At 26.9% G+C, this 25908-nt stretch overlaps 2 protein-coding genes and 1 long non-coding RNA gene across 9 annotated transcripts in view; 1 reads left to right on the top strand and 2 right to left on the bottom strand.

The window, feature by feature from the left end:
* The window catches only part of LOC127287367 (uncharacterized), a 66275-nt gene extending 49114 nt beyond the window's left edge, over positions 1-17161 (bottom strand). The window contains exon 1 of the long non-coding RNA XR_007843871.1: positions 15623-17161. This is a non-coding gene — a long non-coding RNA (uncharacterized LOC127287367). The remainder of the gene's footprint in view (positions 1-15622) is intronic.
* Positions 1-21796, top strand: part of LOC127287364 (NAD(+) hydrolase sarm1) — a 65094-nt gene extending 43298 nt beyond the window's left edge. For 5 of the 7 annotated variants that reach the window (XM_051314247.1, XM_051314246.1, XM_051314251.1 and 2 more), the window contains 9 exons: positions 4771-4905; positions 6617-6846; positions 7018-7261; positions 9126-9293; positions 13643-13744; positions 17179-19179; positions 19254-19420; positions 19503-19760; positions 20070-21796. In XM_051314247.1, the coding sequence (XP_051170204.1) occupies positions 4771-4905; positions 6617-6846; positions 7018-7261; positions 9126-9293; positions 13643-13744; positions 17179-19179; positions 19254-19420; positions 19503-19728 (3273 nt within the window). In that variant the 3' untranslated portion in view covers positions 19729-19760; positions 20070-21796. Of the gene's footprint in view, positions 1-1883; positions 2614-4770; positions 4906-6616; positions 6847-7017; positions 7262-9125; positions 9294-13642; positions 13745-17178; positions 19180-19253; positions 19421-19502; positions 19761-19856; positions 19895-20069 lie in introns of those variants that run through there. The other 2 variants (XR_007843870.1, XM_051314250.1) reach the window with 2 other exon arrangements.
* Positions 21797-22980: 1184 nt separating this feature from the next.
* On the bottom strand, positions 22981-24983 carry LOC127287366 (UPF0547 protein C16orf87-like). The gene is made up of 3 exons (XM_051314253.1): positions 24563-24983; positions 24167-24355; positions 22981-23759 (listed from the first exon to the last, which is right to left on the bottom strand). Exons 1-3 carry the CDS (start codon positions 24611-24613, stop codon positions 23526-23528), a joined length of 474 nt encoding a protein of 157 aa, XP_051170210.1. The 5' UTR covers positions 24614-24983; the 3' UTR covers positions 22981-23525.
* Between the last annotated feature and the right edge of the window lie 925 nt (positions 24984-25908).

Raw genomic sequence — 25908 nt, 5'->3', positions numbered from 1 at the left:
ATTCATGGTTTCGTTTTGGTAATAAATTTTTGTGTATAGAAGACAAAAACTCGAAGAATAAGAATGTTAGTCATTATTTGCAATCATTCGTAACGAGACGTGAGGATAAGAGTACTCTTCGGTTTATTTGTTCAAACAAAGGCGACTTGTGTAATCTCATATAGATATACCTATGTCAACGTCTAATATACTTAAAAACCTCAATTCTAGGTAATAAATTTACACGTAAAGAAGAACCATCTGGTTGAATATAGGGAAATTCCTTCAAAATGATTTTATTAATAATAATTGAAAAAACGAATAAAGTAACTTTTACTACTTTAAAAATAAAACCAGAACTGTTCGCAGTTTCTGATAATTTTTACTCCAGATAAGAAAATTTACTCCTGAAATAGTAAAAATTATTCCAAAAATAGTAAATTTTACTATTTCTGAAGTAAAAATTGCCAGAAACTGCGAACAGTTACAGTTTTACTTTTAAAAGTATAGTAAAAGTTACTTTTTTCATTTTTCTCCGTGTAATTATCAAATATTTGCAATGGTCCCCAAAAGCACCTAAAATTGAAACAACATTGTCAATAGTGCATTAAAATTTTCATGATTTCTGCAGTATCAAAAAAATTTTTTTTCAATATTGCTGTAAGTTTAGGTGCTGTATGGAATTTTCTCTATCATTAATATTATTATATTTTCTTTGTCTTTTCTGAACTGCAAAAACACTTTGCTTTTTGCACACATTGTTAACGAAGCACACTTTGCTTAAAAAAAAAATCTAAAATTCTTCGTCAAAAACTTTTCAATGTTTCCTTAACTCTGCGGCGTGTGAAAGTTTATGTATTTTGTTTTCGAGTTCATTTTTATTCTGTGAGTGTTTTAACGACTTGGCAAAAAAAAGAAATAATGGAAGATAAGGGGGGGGGTAGAGGAAAAACCCAGGAATGTTATCAAAATTTTCATGATTTCTGCAGTATCAAAAAAATTTTTTTTCAATATTGCTGTAAGTTTAGGTGCTGTATGGAATTTTCTCTATCATTAATATTATTATATTTTCTTTGTCTTTTCTGAACTACAAAAACACTTTGCTTTTTGCACACATTGTTAACGAAGCACACTTTGCTTAAAAAAAAAATCTAAAATTTCTTCGTCAAAAACTTTTCAATGTTTCCTTAACTCTGCGGCGTGTGAAAGTTTATGTATTTTGTTTTCGAGTTCATTTTTATTCTGTGAGTGTTTTAACGACTTGGCAAAAAAAAAGAAATAATGGAAGATAAGGGGGGGGGGTAGAGGAAAAACCCAGGAATGTTATCAAAATTTTCATGATTTCTGCAGTATCAAAAAAATTTTTTTTCAATATTGCTGTAAGTTTAGGTGCTGTATGGAATTTTCTCTATCATTAATATTATTATATTTTCTTTGTCTTTTCTGAACTACAAAAACACTTTGCTTTTTGCACACTTTGTTAACGAAGCACACTTTGTTTAAAAAAAAAAAATCTAAAATTTCTTCGTCAAAAACTTTTCAATGTTTTCTTAACTCTACGGCGTGTGAAAGTTTATGTATTTTGTTTTCGAGTTCATTTTTATTCTGTGAGTGTTTTAACGACTTGGCAAAAAAAAGAAATAATGGAAGATAAGGGGGGGGGTAGAGGAAAAACCCAGGAATGTTTAGTATTATGTTTATATTGTAAGGTGAACGTATCACACAGATTACACAGCATTCCTTGATGGCGTACAAACCGGCTTCTTTAACCCATTTGAGCGTGGTATCGCCGGTGCGTGACGAGGAGGAGCGCTAAAGTCGCGCCGGAACTTTTTTGAAGCCGGGTAAATGTGTGTGTGTGTGTGTGTGTGTGTGTGTGTGTGTGTGTGTGTGACGCGAGAGAAGTATAAGCATGCGGGAAATGAGCAGAGCACCGCCGCCTTGAGTTTGAAACCCACCAGTGTTCATTCTTCAGTCCAACGCAAACTGTCTTGCGCGATACTTTTCGTTATAATATGAGAGACGTTTCGACTATCCAATGTAACACTCCTCAACAGCTGCCAGTTCTTTGTGTCCTCAATGTCCTCCGATCGTTTGCTATCATATACTAACAGTTCTCAAAACATTGTCTGACCTTACATGCATAAAATTTTTTTAACCTAACCGGTATAAATAATTATCAAAAAAAAAAAAAAAAAAATCTCGATCCTCCATGTGGAAAATGCAAATTTTTTAAACAAATTTTATCAAAGGAAATTTCTTATGTCTAAAACAAGTGCCGTGAATTATTATTAGATTATGAAACGAAGTCATAGTGAGGTCGTCGCTCGTTGGATATTGCGAACTCACATTGAAGAAGAGAGAGATTATTTAGTTCCTTTTACAATTTGGAGAACATATGCGTCTTATTATTATCAATCATCAAATAAATCGAGACACGCATTACGATCAACGACCTTGTCCATCATCATTCAGTAAATTAAATTGCGTCAAGTTCAAAGTTGTCTCGTGGGCAAATCAGCATTGCCAACATATTGTCGATCACCTGCTGATTGGAATTTAAACCAGTTGGCAGCAAGTATTTTTCTTGGAAAGGAAAATAATTCACGATTAGTGGCCTAAATGCGCGTCAAAGTGAGTGCCAATGTCGTTTATTTTAAATATATATTTATCCGTATATAGAATACGTATATTCATTTAATGGAAATAATTTGGTTTTTAATTATTAGTAGTTTTTATTCGCTTAAAAGCTTCATTTTTCTAGTAAAATATCTAAGGTTGGTACTTCTAAAGGAATTAAAAAATTTTTTTTAAACAGGGTGCCAAAAATCCTACAGTAACTTATAAGAGCAATTTCATCATTTCGCAAAGGTTATCTACAAGTTATCTTAAAGGATCCTCCTTGATATAGGATCTTAGAAGACCAATAAAGAATCCTTCAAAAAGTTTCCAGTAGGAACACGAATATATCATAGGAGTAATTTGCCTTATCATCTTATCAGACTTAAATGATTCAAAGTGGAGATTGAAGGTTTAGGTTAATTGAAGAATTAGTTTTCACAGAAATCCTAATGAAGAGTTCAGCTTTTGAAAATAGCTAATCGAAAGTTTTTGGATTACGAATTTGCTGTCAGTTTTAAAAATTGAAAATGTCTAGAAAAATATTTTTAAAAGATATAGATAGAGAGTAAAATTATTCCTTTTAACCTTAGGGAGTAAAATTTTTTTTTTTTTGAACCTAGAGCTAAAAAGAGATCTGTTTTTCAATCTTTGGAAAATAATTGATTTTAATAATCTCTTTATCAGATCTAAATTTTCAATCGATAATTCCTTAATACTGAAAAAATTGAATTTTTTTTTTTTTTTAGAAAAATAAACGAATACAACTTGCAAGACATCAAAAACTTGTTTTGATAAATATAAACGTTTGAAAAACGATAAGTGGATATAATAAATTTATTATGAAATTTCAATGTTAATTTAAAGCAGACATTTCAAACAAGATTATCGACATTGATGATGATAATAAATCTCATTTTAATAACTCGAATTTTTAGTCAAAAATTCTTTAAGGGATTTTTTTTTCATTTCTCAAAACTATTATTCAAATGTTTCCGCAACATACTTGAGATAATTAAAAAATATATGGGATTTATTGTAGTGCGTTATTTAAAATAAAAGTTCTCACACACAGAGATGATACTATATATATGAAAGCTTTTCAAATCAATATGAAAGCATTTAAATTACAACTTTTTATACCAATTTTAGCTTCTTCGGAGAAATCATTATATGAGAACTGAGAAGTCACTGTTTGTCAGCTCATTGTACTTATTTAAAAAAAAATATTTTAATATATAATTATCACAAGACATTGATATTTGATACATTAAATTCAATGCATTGATATATAATTGTAAAAAATTCAATAATTTTGAAATTAATTTGAAATTAAAATTAAATTTAAACTGACTCCCTAAACCTTGGAGGGTTTAGGTTGACATTGTCACGTCAAAAAATTAATCGTTACTTATATATTACAAAAAATTGAAAATATACGAATCATAATGGGTATTTCTATTTCTCATATTTCATATTCGATAACTTGATATATGTATTGGTCAATAATATTATTAAAATTTTAAGGGTATTTGGTATTTTTCTATAATTGAATTAATTATAAGTTTTATTCACGCAATTCTTAAGTTCTTTCCGACAGGATCCGGGTACGAAATTTTATAGCTTCTATACTGCGCGTGGGCGCACCTGTTTTATTAAACAGGCGTCTTTTTCTCAACATAATTGTGAAACTTTAGTTGTGTATATTGCGATTGTAAATGAGCTATTGTATGTTAGAAGTGCACACGCCCGAGTCAAAGAAACATAATTGAAGACTTCCTCAATTAAAACCTAACCCAAAATTTTTTTAAACGACAACTTTTCTAAATCATTCTTAAACTGATGGTATATATAATTTAACATGTTGTTATCTATAAACACTTAAGTTTCAAATTTCGATATAATAATATAATTTGAAAAATATCCATTTAAAATTTACCCTATTATTTTAATCATAGCGATAGTTAAATGGCCTTTTTAATCTCTAGGGAGTAAAGTAGTCTTTTTTGACTTTAGGGAGATACAATTTATTTTCTTTTTTTTTTCATTTGTTTAATAAATTTATTTAAAAATTAAATTCTTTGTAATCTTTTTTTGATAAAATGATATAGAAATTAATTATTCTTTTTTTTTTAAATCGAATTTATAGTATTTTTATTTCTGTTTTAACAGATGTCAGATTTCCCGGCGGAGGGGGGTGAAAATGGAGATATGCACGCCGTTATGGAAAATTTTCAGAAAAAAAATAATTTAATTGGTGGAAGGACACATGTAACTCACCATCCACAAGTCACATCATCGTCACAGGTAAATTTATTTTTCTACTCCCGGTGATGATTTTTATAATTTCTCTCTCAAAAAAAAAAAAAATAAAATAAGTCCGAATTTTTATTTTGACAAAATTTCTAATTGCGAATAAATTTTAATCAAATTTCGGACAATTCGCGGTTAAATTAAAATTACGTTCATTTTTTATTTAATTACGTAATGATTTTTCGTCTCTTATTCACTGATATTCATCAAGAGAATCAAGAGTTGTTTTAAATGTACAGTTCCATTTATAGTTTTTTAATAGAACCATTAATCCGTCTTTAAGAAAGATTTATTGTCCTGTTAGTGCAGCGAATATCATTAGTCATTATAATTAGGATACTTGATTATTTCCTGTAATTAACGAATTTGAGATCTTAGTCTTTGAAATTTTTTTTATATTATTCATACTCTCCAATTCTCTCACGAGTTTTCGCAGTAAAAAAATAGTAACTAATGCCATAGTAACTAATGCCATAGTAACTAATGCCATAGTAACTAATGCCATAGTAACTAATGCCATAGTAACTAATGCCATAGTAACTAATGCCATAGTAACTAATGCCATAGTAACTAATGCCATAGTAACTAATGCCATAGTAACTAATGCCATAGTAACTAATGCCATAGTAACTAATGCCATAGTAACTAATGCCATAGTAACTAATGCCATAGTAACTAATGCCATAGTAACTAATGCCATAGTAACTAATGCCATAGTAACTAATGCCATAGTAACTAATGCCATAGTAACTAATGCCATAGTAACTAATGCCATAGTAACTAATGCCATAGTAACTAATGCCATAGTAACTAATGCCATAGTAACTAATGCCATAGTAACTAATGCCATAGTAACTAATGCCATAGTAACTAATGCCATAGTAACTAATGCCATAGTAACTAATGCCATAGTAACTAATGCCATAGTAACTAATGCCATAGTAACTAATGCCATAGTAACTAATGCCATAGTAACTAATGCCATAGTAACTAATGCCATAGTAACTAATGCCATAGTAACTAATGCCATAGTAACTAATGCCATAGTAACTAATGCCATAGTAACTAATGCCATAGTAACTAATGCCATAGTAACTAATGCCATAGTAACTAATGCCATAGTAACTAATGCCATAGTAACTGTTACTATGGAAACGGTTACTATGTACGACGAACGGACGGACGCTAAAGCGTAACTTTAAAGCTTTTGGCCCTGGGCCACGAAACCCTAAAAAAATTTGAGCAATTTTTTACCCTTATCGAAATTACGAATCTGTTTCTATGGTGTACGACGGACGGACGGACGCATTTAACTTTGGTCATATTTCTCATTTATATATTTTATCATTGTTAATACAGGTTTAATTTTTTTGAAATTCCATATGTTTCTTTTTTTAAATTAAAAAATTTTCAATTATTAACATGCCTTATAAAAGCAAATATATAGTTTGATAACGATTTGTCGTTGTGAATTGAATACATATTACATATTGGCATTTGTTCAAAAATTTCGTATTTTGCGATATTTAGTTGATGATGATGTGCGCGAGGAGAGTAAAAGTATGTTTAAACGTCATTTTATGAGCTAGTTGAAACTATATAGTATATCTCTGACTTAAAATTCTGACTCATCTTTTAGAGAATTTTAAATAGAGTAAAAGAGATAGAGAGAGAGAGAGAACTGAAAATATATTTGGTCCGACAGATGCTGACAAATCAGAGCCAGAGCAGTAGTTCGAGTACAACCACCACGAGTAGTACGAGTAGGGTGGCTAAATCCTCGCAGAGGATTCTCACCTCCTCATCGAGTGAAATGAAAACAAGTTGTGTGAAAAAAAATCTCCAAGAAATTCAACAGGGTATGGCCGAAATGAGAAATATCTCAACAAATTTCTCGCACAGACTGCGTAATAGTATGGAAAATCTTGTCGATCGGTGAGTTAAAGAGTGATCACAATTTATTTTTTTTTCTAATTTTAAAAATTTACTATAAAAATTATTTATTTATATAAAAAATATTGTAAAAATTTGTTAAATTTATGTTCATATTTTTTTTTTTTTGATAAATTTCATAAATAATTAAATGTGATCTCTCTTGTTTTCTAGGGATGGAAATGGAACTGAGGAGGGAGACCTCACAGAGCCTTTGGTAACATTTCCAGATCCTGACACACCACCACCTGTTACTGGTACTGTTTCAATTACAGGATCACCATCACAACTCACATCTCTAAATAATCTTCACAGTATAAGTCCACCGTTAAATATCACTAATATGCCAAGTTTAACAAGCGGTCAAGAAACAATGAAATTTGAGCAGAAAAAAATGACGAGCGCCTCGAAAACAAAGGTAATTATTGCCTAAACAATTAAGGGTTTAAATAACTATAAAAGTTTAAAAAAAAAAGAAGAAGACTTGAACCCAAATACTTATTTTATTCCTTTGGGTCATAAATAGTCTTAAAAAGTATATTAATTTTTATAGGGTTTAAATATAATTACTTTATTCTTTTGGGTTATTAGGTTTTAAAAAAAATTCATAAAAGGGTTTTATACTTGAAAACTATTCTTAAATCTTTGTGTTTAAACATAGTTATTTTACTTCTTTAAGTTAAAAATAGCCTTTAAAAAAACCTAGGGTTTGAATGATACTTTTTTTCAGTTAAATATATAATCCATCTTGGATTCAAAATAACCTTAAACCTTTAAATGCATTTATTGTCTCTATTATAATATTTCTACAATGTCAATAGTTAAAATTTTAAGTTTATGATTTTATATAATGTACAAATAAACATGAAAGATGAATTCTCATATAAACGAAAAATTACTTCTTTAGAATTTGTGTTAGTTTATTTAGCAAAAACAAATTTCATTGAATATGTTCTACTCTCTCTCTCTCTCTCTCTCTCTCTCTCTCTCTCTCTAGAGTGAAAATTAATGAAAGCTTCTTCTTTCGAAATTGTTTAGTTTTCCAAAATTTCAATGGCAAACAGCCAAGTTACACTTCCATTCATAAAAATATTCAAATTCATCGAGTTATAATACTCTAAATGAAAAAAAAACAAATTTAAAACCGGTTATTTTGGAATTTCGGATGTAAATAAATGTAAAAAAAAAAAAAACTTTATTGAATATACACTGAGAAAAATATGCTATTGAATCAACAGCATTTCTGCCAAAGGTATATAAAACTTATTGATTCAAAAGCATATGCTATAAAATTTGTAAAATATTTGATAGATTCTACAGAATATGCTTCTGAATCAATAATTTTTATATATTGACAGAAATTCTATTGATTCAATAGGATATTTTTCTCAATGTACCACTAAATCCATAGCAGCCGTTGCTAAGGATAAAAAATCCTTAGTAACGGTTTCCATAGTAACTGTTGCCATAGTAACTAACGGTTTCCATAGTAACTGTTTCCATAATAACTGTTGCCATAGTAACTGTTGCAATAGTAACTAACGGTTTCTATAGTAACGGTTTCCATAGTAACTGTTGCTATAGTAACTGTTGCCATAGTAACTAATGCCATAGTAACTAATGCCATAGTAACTAACGGTTTCCGTAGTAACTGTTGCCATAGTAACTCTTGCCATAGTAACTAACGGTTTCCATAGTAACTGTTGCCATAGTAACGGTTTCTATGATAACGGCTGCTATGGAAACGTTGCTATGATAACGGTTGATATAGAAACGGTTACTATGGAAACGGTAGCTGTGGAAACGGTTGCTATGGTACCTGTTACCATAGCAATCGTAGTACGAGTGTATGATGGACGGACGGACGCCTAAGCGAAATTATAAGGTTTTCGGTCCTGAGCTACGAAACCGAAAAAAAATTAAAAAAGATAACAATTAAAATGACAAATTATTAGTGAAATTTAAAGAATAAAGTACTTTTTTCATTAAATCAACCAAATATCATTGAAATCTGATCAAATTAATTTGCAAAATATAATGCATCATAAATAAAGCTTTGAGAATATTAAACATGTATATATATATATATATATATATATATATATATATATATATATATATATATATATATATATATATATATATATATATATATATATATATATATATATATATATATATATATATATATATATATATAAGTGTATACAAATATAAAAGATAGAAATCTTTTATTTGATTGATAAAGTAGAAATATGATAACGTTTCTTGTTATTTTTCAGGTCGTCACAGATGGTTTTAGTGCGGAAAAAGCGATTGCTAACACAGCTGAAATGAGAGCAGTTCAAGCTGGTGATGTATCATATAAGGAACAAAGCGCAGCAAGCGCTGCAAGGGCACGTGTTGAAATTGATGGGGTTTCTGCTGAAAAAAGCGTCGCTGCTGCGAGAGTAAGTTATATTACTTCGAAAAATATTTGAAAAAAAATTTTTTTTTTAAATAGTTTCATGTTATAATTAACTTCTTATTAAAAATTACGTTTTTTATATATAGATACATGACATTGACAATGATTTGACGATTTTATGAATGGATAGACCTTCAACCCACGATTTTTTTTTTTTTTTTGTTTTAAATTAGTAGTCAATAATTTTTTCAATCGCAATCAGCCTTGCAAGTTGAAATTCCACTATGTAGATTTTTATTATCAAGTGTACAAAAAAAAAAAAAAAAAAAAAAAAAAAAATGTAAAAATAATTGTAATTTTCTAAATATTAATTATAATTTTTTTTTTTTTTATTAAAAAAAGATAATTGAAATTTTTTGTTAAAGAAGAGAAATTTTCAAATTTTCACTCATAAAGACATTTTTAAATTAATTTTTCAAAATTGATAAATTAAATTTTTCATTTTTTATAATCAAGTTTTTATTTATATTTGAACGAAATTTCTTTTTTTTAAAATAATTTTGCGTGACTCTTAGTCTTTAATTTTAATTCAACAATAATTCGAATTATTTTGAAAGAAATTATGTAATTTAGCGGGAGAATTTAAACCCGATATGCTATCATTCTAACCACAAAAGAGAAGAAACATATTTATGGATAATTTTGACGAATTTACACTAATGTGTTTACTCTCTAAATCTGAATTAGTAAAAATGTTTACTAATTTGAATTAGTGACTCACTTTTTGCTTCTGCATTAGTAAAATTTTACTAATTATTAGTAACTGTTACTAACAATTAGTAAAATTTAACTAATTCTAAAGCAAAAAGTGAGTCACTAATTTCAATTAGTAAACATTTTTACTAATTCAGATTTAGAGAGTAAAAAAACGAATTTCAATTTTTTTTAATTACTATTTATCTTTTCTTTACCATTAAATTTTTAATTAACCAATTATGCATTAACAATTTATTTTAATATTATTTTTATCATTTATCTAAAGTGAAACATTTTTTTTTTTAATAATTACGAGGAAAAACGTAGAGGGGGTTGATCGTGTATAGTCTATATAACAAAAATGAGTCACGTTATCAACATGTATATAGTATTATGGCAACCACCCAGTGACCTGGGTCGATATAGGGGCTAGTTCTGTTTTTCCAAAGGCAAAGCTAGTTCATTTTGTAGTGTGCCATGGGCCCTCAACTCTCGAGAATCATAAGGGGTGTGTTACCAATTTTTAAAACACGAAATTTTCATCCAACTGTTGACAATAAATTTTCAAATCGTAGACAAATCGAGGACAATATCACCAAGGCTTTAGTACCAGTTGTAACAATGGTATTTTCGTATTTTTTGCAAAAAAAAAATTATCTACATTGCAGACAAGCTTCTCGCGTTTCGCGTTTCTTTTTTATTCATCAATTTTTCGCACTGCTGCTATTGCTTTCTGGCAATAAAATTCGAATTTTTTTTTTTTTTTTTTCATTCTTAAAATGATGAAAGTTTTTTCTCATCTTTTCACTGATATATGTAATAATTTAAAATTATGCAATCTTCTATTTATTATATATGCTGAAACTGCGCATATTATTTTTCTTCACTGATAATGATCCGCACTTGAAGGGTGTCAAGGTCACGAGTACTTGCTACAAGTGCGCAAATAGCTTTGCACTTGCAATTCTCAATGTAGCTATCGATGTTAAATGTTAATATCCTATTTAGATACAATGTAAGACTTTTCTTCTTCATTTAAATTCATTTTTTTTTTTTTGCCTTGATTTCTGGCGAAGAAGTTGAAAAATACTGATAAAACATAAAAATTTTTGAGAAATTATCATTTTTAAAATTATATTTTTATATAAAATAAAGAAAATAAAAAAAAATTTTAATTTAGACAAAAAAAAAGGGCAAAATTTTATTGAGAAATATTAAATTAAATCAATTATTTCAAGAAAAAAAAATGAATATAAAAATAAAAAACATAAACTGATTTGTTAAATATGTTTCATATTATGTCATGACTTACAAATGGAATATTGCACTCTATAGCAAACATGACAAAATTAAACTCCCAAGAATCTCAGCTAGTGGGGCTTAACAAAATAGACGGAAGTTGAACTGAGATTAGTATAAGAAGTGCTTTCAAAATTCACTGACCATGCGACATGCAAGTCGCTTTCTTTGATTTTAAAAAAAAAAAAAGAAAGAAAGAAAGAAAACATTCCATTATTTCGAAAACTTATTAATTTTTTTTTAGCGAAAAATTTTTTTAATAAATAATAAATTTTTTTTCTATAAAAACAAAAATGAAAAAAATTGATATAAATTATTTTTGAAAAACTGTAATATGAGTGCCCCGTGGCCAGTTCGTCGTGGATTATTTCGAGAAAAAAGTACTGTAAGTAATATTTTTTTTTTTATTGCAAAAAAAAAAGAAAATTAAATCACTATTATCATTAAAGATAAAATGAAACACATTTTAAAATCAGAAACATTTTTTTATATTTTTAATTTCTATTTTAATATATTTAAATTTCGAAATTAAATTTTTTTTTTAAATTCATCCCTTCAAAATTTTAATAAAAATAATAATTAAAGAAAATTCAAATGAAATGAAAAAAAATGTCATTTTCTGAAAATTCTAAAATTGAAATTTTGAAATTCACATAAAAGTGATTTAAATAAATATTGCTCATTGGAAATCTTGCACTGTTTGCTTATTATTCTTTTGGCACACATTCTGAGAAAAACTTTTCAAAAACTTGGCAATTGACATAAAAAAAAAAAAAAAGAAACTAATATATAATTTTGACTGATAGTCAATGACAAAAATATTTTGCAATAAAATATAAAAGAAAAAAAAATCGTAAAATTAAAACTGCCATTAACGTCTAAAAAAGTGGACAATATAAACGTTAATTATAAATGTTATTGAAATCAGTATTTTTCCTCAAAAAAGCCATTCAATGACGTCGATTTGTTTACGATTAATTTAATGTTCGGCCTAAAAATAAAAAAAAAAAAAAACACCTTTTCTTCACGATTTTGTATTCTGAATTTTGTTACAAACATTTTAAATTATTCAAAGTTATTGATTTCTTTTTTTTTGTAAAAGTTTTGCATCGTTAGTGCGAATAATTTCTATTAAACTTTTATCACAATTTGTTTTTGTTAATTTCATTTATTAATAATTAATATTAATTAAATATATTAAATTGTGTATTAAATATTATATAGTTTATAATTTTTTTAATTAATAATTATTGAATTTAAATTTTATCTTAACTGATTTATTAATCAAGATATATATAATTTTGAATTGAGACAGATGTTTATTTATTTTTTTTTATTATTAAAGTATTATTCATTGTTTTACATTTACATTTAATAAAATATTTAAATATTTTATTTAAATTATTTTTATTAAAATATTATTTTTTTATATAGAAAAAATTTGACCTCGTGATATTCTTTGCTATTTTTATAAACCCTAAGTTGATAAGTCTTACGCGATTTTCACTTGAACATATAATATAAAAGAGAAAAGAAAGACAATAGATAATTCTCGAATTCAAATAATCAAGTAGAGAATTGAAACGGCGACATCATCATCGAATGTTGGGAATTAAATTTAGAAAAAATACGTCAGTTCTTAGGGAAACGCGTAAATTCGAGAAGGCATTCGGAAAGAATATTTTTTACTCCTCAGAACTATCAATATCGGTGATGAAATTTCACGTTCAAATATTTTTCGATCAACCTCCACCAATCGTCAGTTTTTTTTTTTTTTTTACAATAATGTATGTATTTAGTCGAATTTCGGTGTCCGAAAAAAAAGCAAAAATATTCATTTATATTGTGTGACAAAATTATTTTTTAGTGAGACAAATAATTAGTGAGACAAAATTCCAAGAATGGAAGAAAAAAAAAATGAAGGGTCAGTGAATTTATCTTCCGAGAATAATGTAATTGTTCATTTTTGATAAACAATCTCGGCAGACAAACAAACACACGCAGTAAATTTTCAATTCATTGCGTATCGTCTCAAACGTCAATTAGTGTCGTTTGCACGCAAGCCATAATTAGACCTTCGGTATGCCACTAATTCTCTTTAATCGCCAATAGCAAACACCCAAGTGTCCACAGAGATTAAACAAATGAGTTTTACAAAGAAGCTTTTACACGTATTGTGTGTTTCGATATTTAGTTTAAAATATGTCGAGATCAAGAGCCGGAATTTTTAAAACTTTAAATTATGTGCGCGATTTTGTGGTTTTTTTTAAAAATTATTTTCTGTTTTTTATAACACAATTTTTTTTTTAAATCTATAATAATTTTTTTTTATTACAGGAGCAAAGGAGCTTGAAAGCCGGCGATCTTTCACATCAGGAAAGCAATAATATGGCAGCGTCTACCATGAAATTGCAGAGCGATTCATTTAGCACAGAAAAGGTAAAATTTAAATAAAAAATTCTAACTTCTATTAAACAATAAAAAAAAAACTATTTTAAATTTAGAGTTTATATTTAACCCAAAAGAAGGAAAATATCAATTTACAGGCCTCGGATCGACACAAAAAAAGTCGTTTTAGTCGATTTATATTTAAAAAAAAAGTCGATTTTTTTTATTTTAACTAAAATATTTTACAGATTTTTAAATAAATCTTTTTTTTTTAAATAATAATACTTTTGGAAGGGTTAAAGTTGAAATTTTTAGAAATAATTGAATTTCAAAAGATTTTGTTAATTTTCAGACAATAATATTAAATTTTACAGAACTAAAAATAATTTATCAAAGAATTTTAGATAACATTTTTTAAATGTAATTAAATATTCAAAGATTTACAATTAAGATTTTTGAAATTAATTGAACTTCAAGTGATTTTTTAATTAAAAATTTTTGATGATTTCAATAAAAAATTTATTAGAAATTGCGGACAAAAATACAATAATTTGAAAACCATTTTTAATTGAAAAATGGTTTCAGATAATTGAATTTCCTTAGAGTTATAATTGAAATTGTAAAATTTCAAAAAATTTCAAAAAAAAAAAAAAATTTTAGAAGCTTTTAAATTAAAATTTTTGAAAATAATTGAAATTGTGGATAATAATTCAATTTTAGTTGATTTTGAATTGAAAATTTGGAAAATAATTGAATTTCAATTGAAATTTTGGATAATAATTCAATTTTAGTTGGTTTTTGATTGAAAATTTTGATAATAATTAATTTTGAATTGAAATTTTTAAAAATAATTGAATTTTTTTGATTTTAAATTGGAATTTTGGAAAATAATTGAATTCTAGTTGATTTTGAATTTAAAATTTTGAAAATAATTGAATTTTTCCAATTATTTTGTGAAATAATTGAACTTTAATTGAAATTTTGGATAATAATAATTTAATTTTAATTGATTTTTGATTGAAAATTTTGATAATAATTAATTTTAAATTAAAATTTTTAAAAATAATTGACTTTTATTTGATTTTAAATTGAAATTTTTGAAAATAATTGAATTTTATTTGATATTAAATTGATTTGTGATTTTGAATTAAAAATTTTTGGTAATTTTATTTAATATTTTTTTAAAATTATAAACAATTGTTAAATTTTTATAAAAATTTTAATTGAAAAATAATTTGAAATAATTGAATTTGTGATGAATTTCATTAAAATTATTAAAAATAATTGTGAAATTAGTGAAAAATTTGTTAAATAATTGAAAAAAAGAAAATCTGAAGATCTGCATTTTATACTTAAAAAAATATATTTTATTTACAAATTTTTTTGTTTTAAAAATATAAAAAAAAAGTCGAAATATTCGCATTTTATTGAAATAAATCGAAAAAATTCGTATTTTTGAAAAAAAGTCGGAAATACTCGAAAAAGTCGTATAATCCGAGGCCTGAATTTACCTATAGGGTTTATTAAACCCAAAGAAGTAAAATATTTAGTCCAAAGGCGTAAAATTTAAACCCTAAAATTTAAGGCTAACCAAAAAAAAAAAAAGATTAAAATGTTTTTAACTCAATGAAGTAAAATAACTATTTACATTCACGTTTTTTCGAGTATTTTTAAACAATAATGGTAACTTAAATCCTAGGATTTAATATAAATTTAAAAGTACTTTAAATATAAATATTGTTCTCTCTAAATCAAAATAAGTGAAATTTCATACTTATTCAGATTTAGCGAGAGTGATTATAATGCTGTTTAAACAATGATTTCGCGCGATTTAATGGTACTAATTCTAATAAAAATTAATGTAATATTTTTAAATGTTTTGTAGAAAAAAAATTGCATGTAAATTATTGTAAAAAATAAATATCTTACCTTATCTGCAATTGATGAATCCTTTAATACGGACGTTGTAATCTACTATGGAAATACTTGCAATTTTTGTGAACACTCCCTAAAACCACGTTTAAATACAAAAATACTTTTTTTTTTAATTTAAACGATCGCGATTTTAAGAATTTCGAACACTCCCGAAACAAAAAATTTTTTCTAAAAAAATAAAACACTCTTTTAAGTTCACGGATTAAAAAATTCGAGCACTTCCAAAGCAATTGACTTCAAATCTGAAAACATAAAAAACAAAACAAAAAAAAAATAACGATAAAAGAAATACACAGGCAAATTTTGATTTTAAAATTATAAAATTTTCCACTCCCGTTAAGCACGTCTAAACACAATTTTGATTTTAAAATTATAAAAAAAATTGTTCACTCCCGTTAAGCACGTCTAAACAGGTCAATACACAATTTGCAACTGATTTAATTATCTTTGGATTTTATGACCTTTGGCTGAAGGTACTCTTTGTAAATATTAATGTAAACAGCTTGGGGTGCAGGTATAAAGTTACGTAATTTTAAAATCACATTGACGACTTTGAAATAATTTTATTTGTTTTTATATACCAAAAATGCTATTTTTTTAATGAAATTCAATCAGTGGCTATAAAATTAAATCATGGGAAATTACCACAAATTTTAATGTTTTATAAAAATTAGTTAATAATTCACCTTGCAACGCAAGCTTACCACAAAATATTGCCAACCTTGAGGCAAGCTTGCTACGCAATATTGCCAACCTTGCAACGCAAGCTTACTACAAAATATTGCAAACCTTGAGGCAAGCTTGCTACGCAATATTGTCAACCGTTGCCAACCTTGCACGGCAAGCTTGCCACAAAATATTGACAACCTTGCACGGCAAGCTTACCACAAAATATTGACAACCTTGCACGGCAAGCTTACCACAAAATATTGCCAACCTTGCACGGCAAGCTTGCCACACAATATTGCCAACCATGAGGCAAGCTTGCCACGCAATATTGCTGACCTTGAGGCAAGCTTGCCACGCAATATTGCCAACCTTGCATGGCAAGCTTGCCACAAGCTTAAAATGTCCCACCTAACCCAAGCTTGCATGGTAAGCTTACCGAAAGATTGCATAGTAAGCTTGCACGGTAAGCTTGTGGCAAGTTTAGTGCAAGGTTGTCATAAAGTTGCCGAGCAAACTTGCTGCAAGTTTGCTGCAACCTTCTGTACTGATTGGCAAGGTTATTTGGCAACCTTGCACCAACCTTGCGACAAGCTTACTGTGCAAGCTTACTGAGCAATCTTGCAATAATCTTACTGTGCAATCTTGCAGTAACCTTACACTGCAAATCTTTCGGCAAGCTTACCATGCAAGCTTGGTTTAGGTGGGACATTTAAAGTTTGCGGCAAACTTGCCGTGCATGCTTGGCAATATTGCGCGGCAAGGTTGCTGCAAGCTTACATACTATCTGAAATGAGGGTTATTTTAAACAAATATAGAATAAAATTAAATTAAATGAAAATCAAAGAACACAATCTAAAAAGTGAAAAATTATTTCTTTACAGAAAGCAATGGCTGCCCAACAGCAACGACAAACAGTAACATCATCGGGTGTATTTAATCACGAGAAAGTTGTTGCTGCCACATCACAATCAAGTATATCGTACAATTCAAAAAATGTCACATCCAAATCGTCAATGATAAGCGCAGCGAGTGCAGTGAATCAAATAATGAATGGTATACGTTATAATGACGATGAACTTTTATCATTGCCATTAGATGATCTCGATTTACTATGCACAAATTCAAATCCCCAAGATGTTGATACGGCAATAAAAAAATATTCTGGATTTCTCGATACATTTGTGCAACGACTGAAAACTGATGAGGTTAGTGCAAGTGGTAAAGCGCCACTTTTATTAAATCGTGTCAATGAAATTATTCGCAAAGCATGGGCTGTTCCAACTCATGGACATGAATTAGGCTATTCTTTATGTAATGCACTACGCAATAAAGGCGGTTTAGATATTCTCATGTCAAATTGTATTGCAAGCGATGAGGATCTACAATTTTCATCAGCCCAATTACTCGAACAATGTTTAACCACTGAGAATCGTGCTCATGTGGTGCAAAATGGATTGGAGAAAGTTGTTAATGTTGCTTGTGTTTGTACAAAAAATGCTAATTCAGTAGATCATTCACGTGTTGGTACTGGAATATTGGAACATCTTTTTAAGCATAGCGAAGGTACATGCAGTGATGTAGTGAGACTCGGTGGTCTTGATGCCGTTCTTTTTGAATGTCGAAAAAATGATGTTGAAACATTAAGACATTGTGCCGGTGCATTGGCAAATTTATCACTTTATGGAGGTGCCGAAAATCAAGAGGCAATGATTAAACGAAAAGTTCCAATGTGGCTATTTCCATTGGCATTTCATAATGATGATAATATTAAATATTATGCGTGTCTTGCAATTGCTGTACTTGTTGCCAATAATGAAATTGAAGCAGCTGTACTTTCATCAGGTACACTTGATCTTGTTGAACCATTTGTAACATCGCATAATCCATATGAATTTGCAAAATCAAATCTTGCACATGCACATGGTCAAAGTAAAAATTGGCTTCAACGACTTGTGCCAGTATTAAGTTCAAAACGTGAGGAGGCAAGAAATCTTGCGGCATTTCATTTTTGTATGGAGGCAGGTATTAAAAAGCAACAGGCAAAAACAGAAATATTTCGTGCAATTGGTGCAATTGAACCATTAAAAAAAGTTGCTAGCTCACCAAATGCAATAGCATCAAAATATGCGGCACAAGCATTACGATTAATTGGCGAGGAAGTTCCACATAAATTAAGTCAACAAGTACCATTATGGTCGACAAAAGATGTAATGGAATGGGTGAAACAAATTGGTTTTGAAGAATTGGCAATGAATTTTGTTGATAGTCGAGTTGATGGTGATTTATTATTACAATTAACCGAGGATAATTTAAAAGAAGACATTGGCTTAACGAATGGAATTAGAAGACGACGATTTACACGTGAATTGCAAAATTTAAAAAAAATGGCTGACTATAGTAGTCGAGATACGGGTAATCTTAGCAGTTTTCTACAGTCAATGGGTCAAGAATTTTCAATATATACATACAGTATGTTAAATGCCGGCGTTGATAAGGATTCAATAAAAAATCTTAATGAAGATCAATTAATCACTGAATGTGGAATTTCAAATAGTATTCATAGATTACGAATATTGGATGCTATTAAAAATATGCAACACAATCAATTTAATTCCTATGAAAGTGAATCGCCTGATAAATCATTAGATGTTTTTGTCAGTTATCGAAGATCAAATGGATCACAATTAGCGAGTCTTCTTAAAGTACATTTACAATTAAGGGGATTTTCCGTTTTTATTGATGTCGAGAGACTTGAGGCTGGTAAATTTGATAATAATCTACTGCATAGTATTCGACAAGCTAAACATTTTCTTCTTGTTTTAACACCAAAGGCACTTGAAAGATGCTTTCAGGATACCGAGTGTAAGGACTGGGTTCATAGGGTAAGAATTTACAATTATTTATTATAAATATTTTCTCGATTATCAATAAAAGAGTTTTTTTTTTTTTAATTTAGGAAATTGTGGCTGCCCTACAATCACAATGCAATATCATTCCTATAATAGATAATTTCGCTTGGCCTGAACCAGAGGAATTACCCGAGGATATGAGAGCTGTTTGTCATTTTAATGGGGTTCGTTGGATTCACGATTATCAAGATGCCTGCGTAGACAAATTAGAAAGGTAAATTACTTTGAAGAAATAAAATTATTATTTAATCTCTAGGGTTTAAAGTTATTATTAATTAATTTAAAAAATTTTAAAGGTTTATGCGAGGTGAAATACCAGTACGATCAGAATTATCAGGAGGTCTTCCTAGAAGTATTGGCTCTAAGGATTTACCAACACCTGGAACACCAGGAAGTACAAATATGCGACAACCACCAAGTTATCAACGAATGCACAGCAATGAAAGCAAAGGAAGTGATAAAGATTCAATTAGCGGTAAAGATTCAATCAGCGGAAAAGATTCAATCAGTGGGAAAGATTGACTAGATGGCCCGCCCACAGCAATACCCGTTAGGTACATAAAATAATTTACTAAATTAATTCTTAAAAAAAAAAAAACAAAAACGATTATAAACGAATGATACATTTTTTAATTATTTCTTTTTCGCAGCCGGAATTAAGAAATGTAATTTACATAATGAGAATTAGGTTAGTCCCAGAAAAAAACCTAAAAAATCGGTGTTGTTTTCTCAATGTCTTAATTTTTGTTTAAGCACGTTTGTTGTACTCTTTTTTTTTTTTTTTTTTTTTTTTTTTCTTAAACATTTCCTGCACAAAATTGAAATATTTTTTTAATGAGAAAATAAAATTTATTTGATTTCAGATTACGAAAATCATCAATTCCATCTGTTCGATTGATGAGTCTTCCTCCATCAGCTCGAGTGAAATTTATTCACACACATCCTGGAGGAAACCCAATGCCTCGCCGTCCACCACGTCATCCATCATCACCATCAATACGTTCATCTCGTTCACTCGAATTATTAGATCCAATGGAGAAAAAAGTAATTTTAACTGTGGCAAAAAATCCTCAACCACTACCAAGACCAAGATCAAGAAGTTTAGATGGCTTAATTGATGATGAGGATGGTATTATTGCAAATCTTAAAAATAATGATAACTCAACAGCCATTGAAAATTCAATAATTAATACTAAATATCATATTAAAAATCAAAGTTTAAATGAAATTTTAGAATCTACAAATAATTCCAATGAAAATCCTTTTCCCTTGCCTCGAAATAGAAGAACTTTTAGTATAACTCAAAAATCTGATATTAAAGCCATTGATAAAAGTAATAAAGATGAAGAGAATTTATCGAATTTAATAAAAATTTATAACACCGAGGATAAAAGTGAAAAATTATTTTTCAACATTTCTAATGATAATTTAAATCAAATGACAAAAATGGATATAGAAAAAAATCCTAAAGAATTGAAAAATTTTCCAAAATCAAAAAATATCGAAGAATTAGATAAATTTTCAAAAAATTCAAATCAATTTGAAATTATTGATTTGAAAAAAAATTCAGAACAATTAGAAAATCAATTAGAAATAAATATTAATAATATTGAGAGATTGGAAAAATTGTCAGAAAATTCCAAAATCAATGAAAAAAAATTGTCTAAAGTGGAAAATGAAAAATCAACATTATTAAAAGCCAAAAGCTGTGGCGCGGGATTAGATTCCGATGATAATTATTCGCAAGAGTACAAACCTGTGATTAAGGGCCAAGGTTCATTATTATCTCTATCAACTGGAGCGGATCCAAAACGAAAGAGAAATTTTATGGATAAATGCGTAAATAAGGTGCGGTCCTTTATTAAAAAAAATGACTGACAAAAAAAACATATATATATACTTTTTCAAGGAACCAAAAAAACCTTGAAATTTTAATGGTGATAAAGAACTCGTTATTTAATTTTTTTTCTCCTCTTTTTTTTTTTTTAATTACACAATTAGACGTCGTTTATAAATCGAAACGAGTATTTTTTTTTTGAAATTAAAATAATTTTCAAAAATCGTTTGAAAGCGCGATAAAAAAATGTTTTCATTTTCTACAATCATTGTGCCTGATGCAACATAAAGTGTCTTGAAAAAAAAAATCCATTTGTATTATAGATTCACTTTAGTTAGAAATTAAATTTTTAATTTTTTTTTTAGCGATTTTGTCATGGCATTCTGTGCCTTAAGTATTTTTATCATTATTTAATTGAAAACTTGCGACAGTGTTCAATTATACTAACCCGTCAATTAGTCATTTTCGTAACATGTATTTAAAAGTTATTATTATCATTTCTATTATTATTATTATTACTATTATTATTTAACTATATTATTATATTTTGTTATTGTCAAAGTTTATGTCCGTAACTATTTATCCAATAATACTTTTAAAAAAAACAACAACAATGCTTCACAAACATTTTTATGATTGTTTCTAAAACTATAATGTGTATATTTTACCAAAGTTGCAGCAATTTTAGAAAAATTATTATGAAATGACTAAATAATTCACTGAAATAAATGATTTTATTTAGAAAAAATTGAATTAACTATATTTTTTTTTTATTTAAAAAAATATCCTGTTACTTAGTGATAATTTTTTTCTTTACTTTTTTTTAGAATATAAAATATTCTCTTCTTATTAAAATTACTTTTTGATATTATTTAAATTTAATTACTGTTTTAAAAATTAAAATTTCCTATTTTTATAATTAAGAAAAAATCAAGTTTTACTTTATGTGCTTATTTATTATTATTATATTATATAAAATAGGTGATAATACAATAAATAATAATCGATCTGATTTTATCAGACTTTATAAAAAATAAAGTTTCTTTATACAACTTCGAGGGAAATAAATGATAACAAATTAAATTTATCTTTAAAAATTAAAATTATATTAATTTTTATTCATTAACGTAAGATTATTAATTTATTGAAAGTATTTTACTGTATTTAAAAAAAAAAAAACATTCAGACAAGAGATAAGTTATTATTAGGAGCACGTTATTTTTTAATTAGGATACGACATAAGGGACAACCAAGGTTTGTAAGTTATAAATGTTATTAATTATTAACTAATTTTCTCTTAAATTAAATTAATTAATTTCCTCTTTATTAATTGCATCTAATCGATCCAGTAGTTTCAATTCAATAAATATTTTATACTCTTCTTGAAAAAATTAGAGCGATTATTATCGTATTTCATATACCACCTTTAAATATTTTCTAAATTTCCTTTACTTTTTAATCTTAATAATATAATTATAAATTTTTTATTTTTATAATACTAAAATCATTTTTGTTTTTTCTATAAACAAACATCCGAGAAGTCAATGAAAATATAATTTTTATTATTAATATTTAACAAAAATATTTAAATAATTTAAATAATAAATAAATATTTAAATAATTGTTTATTAATAACTGGGTTATCAATAGAAATAAAGTGTACAATTTTATTGTACTGCTTATATATATAATCAACGAAATACTTCTTGGAAGACATGTATAATAATAAAAATAATAATAATAGCAATAATAATAATAGTAGTAGTAATAATAATAATTATAATAATAATAATAATAATAATAATAATAATAAATTACACGAAAATTGTAATAATTATGAAAAGAAAAATAATTTTACTACAAATCATTACTTTCCAAGAAATAGAAAATTAAGAAAAAGAATTATTCTAAATTTTGTAAAAAAAAGAAAAACGAAATACAAAAAATATAATAAATATATTATTTGTTATACATATTGTATTGATTTTTAATTTTAATAAATAAAAATCAGTAAATAATATTTCTGTGTAATAAATGTTGTAAATTTTTCCTCAAGTCATATAAATAAAAACAAAATATTCATATCTTGATTAAACTTTACCACTAATGTTTTTTCAATGTAAAGCAAAAAAATAAAAAAAAAAGAAAATTATTATATTTCCAAAAAAAAATTACTTCAAAAGCATTTTTGTTCTCTCTTCATTATCTTAATAAATAATAAACGAATACAATATATTTGGCTGGCAGTTGGCGCAAATAGTTTAAAAATTAACATTATTAGTAAAAAAAAATATTTACAAGAGATATATTTTTAAATTCTTAAAAGTAGTTTCTTTTCTTTTTTTTTTTTTTTGCTTATCCGCACTGATTAATAAAAAATGTTAGTTAATATTTTAATGGCACGAAAAATGTGTTGTGAACAATTTTCTTCTTTTTTTTTTTTCCTTTTCATTTTCTGTGAAGTCAAAACGAAATTTTATAGTTACGTCGGTTTCCAAGCGACAATTTGCATTTTATTATTTAATTCTTGTAAAATAAGAGAACACGTGAGCTGTTTCTCTAATGATAATCCACTGACGCCTTCCATTTCATCATCATCGTCACCAGCACCACTGCTTCCGCCACCTTTCCCTTTTCCCTTACCCTTTCGCTTTCGTTTTTTATTTAATTGCCTACAGTCAATGTCTGTACTACTGGATTCAACTGCCCTTCTGAGCTGAATAAATTCATTATTTTAATTAATTATTTGTAAAATCTTTTCGATTTTTAATAAATATGTAATTACTTTTTTTTAAATGTTAATTTTCTTTCAAAGAAAAATGAAATTTTTTTTCTTTTGAATACTCTAAAAATTATTAACCCTTTTTTTATAACAAACATATTTACAAATTAATAAATATATTACTATTATCATTATTATTATTATTATTATTATTAACTATTACTATTGAATAAATAAATTAATTTCATTTATTCTTCAATAAGAATAATTCTTAGATAAAATTTCCATCTTGGATTCAGTAAATGGATATTTACGAAAAAAATTTTCATATCTGATTTATCAGAAACTAAATTAATTTAAATAATTTAATATAATAAAAATAAAATTTAGTTGAAAATTACCTTTGCGCTTTTTCTTGTCTGCTTATCATATTCCAATGCATCATAATAATTTGGTTTTTCACGTTTAATTCGATTAGTTCTTCTTGTTTTCATTGTACCACTATCTGGACTTGGTGGACTTTTTACAGAATTACGACGTGCATTGAAAAAAGAATGACCACATGGACATGCTTTACAAGCAACAGGAACCTATAAAAAAAAATTTATTAATTTTTAAATAAATTAAATTAAATTTATTCAAATGTGACCTTTATTTTTTTTTTTTTAATAAAAATGTTAAATTTTGTAAAAAAAAAAATTCTTATTATTTCAACAAAATTAAAACCAAATTATATTTTATTAGTCACGATTTTTGAGAATAAAAAATATATATTTATAAAACATCAAATTGTTAACCTGTTGTTCACACTTAGGACAGCCTTTACTTATTGTTTTTGTCTTCGCCATTTTAATGAAAATATTTTACACTATTTATTTTCAATTCACAATTATTTTAAATTTATTTAAAAACTAAATTATATGAATAAAAAGGTGTAAAAAAAAAAAATTGGCGTCAGTGTTGTGATCAACGACAATCACAACACAAAACATAACCTCTACAAAACAATTGGAATCAGATGAACTTTGAGAAAAAATTAACTTTATATTTAAACAAATTAATTGAGCAACTGCTTCAACACTTTATAAAAACAAATGCATTATTTGTTTTAAAAATATTTGAAAACTATTCTAAAAATAATTTTCTTTGTCTTGTCGTTGATCACCACATAATGCACTATATAGTGAACAAAGGAATGTCGTCTGCTACTAGTACTCAATTAATCAGATTAGAGCTTTTTTTCTAAATTTTAAAAAACAACTTATACATTTATCACGCAATTTCAAAAAAAAAATATTAATTTTCAATTTAAGAGACAATATTTAATTATAATTAAATATCTATGAAATTACAATTTATCCAAAAAATAATTCTTTCAAGTATGATCGAAATTTTTGATAATAATTATATAATGAAAATAGTAATAAGAATTATAGTAAATTCACTTTCTAAAAAATAAATTTTCATGTTGTCATTTAAAATTTGTAAATTAGAGTCATTAAATTATATTTGATCAACATCTTTCCTCCAGGTGGTAATTTTGTGCAGATATTTATTTTACCGACAGATACATAATTATTGTATTATATTGTACGTCGGTAAAATAAATACACAAATTAAAATTATCACCTGGTAAACAGGATGACGTCACATAAAAATACTCGAAATTCAAAACTTCAAAGAATAATTTCATTTTAATATATTTCCTCATCTGTTTGTGAAAGAAATTTTCATAACCTTTTTTTTATATTAAAATTATATTAAGATTAAATAAATTTACCAATTAATTTATACCTGTATTGTATTTTCCTCTTCTACTGCAAAAAAAGTGGGGGGAAATCAATAATCGCTAAATAAAAAATTTTTGTAAAAAAAAAATTCTTTGAAGCGACATAGTTATTGCCTTAGAGACGTCCAAGATGGAACTGAGCGTGCGCTGTGAGAAGGTTAGCTTTTATATCACGAACTTTGTCTTCCGTCCGCTGATTGGTGGGGCATTCTGAGGTATAGCTGGACGCTGATTGGCGGGCGCTTTTATGCTCACGAATTATAAAATATAAATAAATATAAATACAACAGTAGTATATAATTTGACTCTAGTAGAAAGGCGGGAAAATTTGAATTACATAATAAAAAAAAAATG

This window comes from Leptopilina boulardi, unplaced genomic scaffold (genome assembly GCF_019393585.1).
Source record: "Leptopilina boulardi isolate dan_hultmark-lab unplaced genomic scaffold, ZJU_Lbou_2.1 LbouV2_368, whole genome shotgun sequence".
Classification (NCBI taxonomy): domain Eukaryota; kingdom Metazoa; phylum Arthropoda; class Insecta; order Hymenoptera; family Figitidae; genus Leptopilina; species Leptopilina boulardi.
The sequence above is the reverse complement of the archived record's forward strand: the minus strand, read 5'-3'. Positions and strand labels throughout refer to the sequence as shown.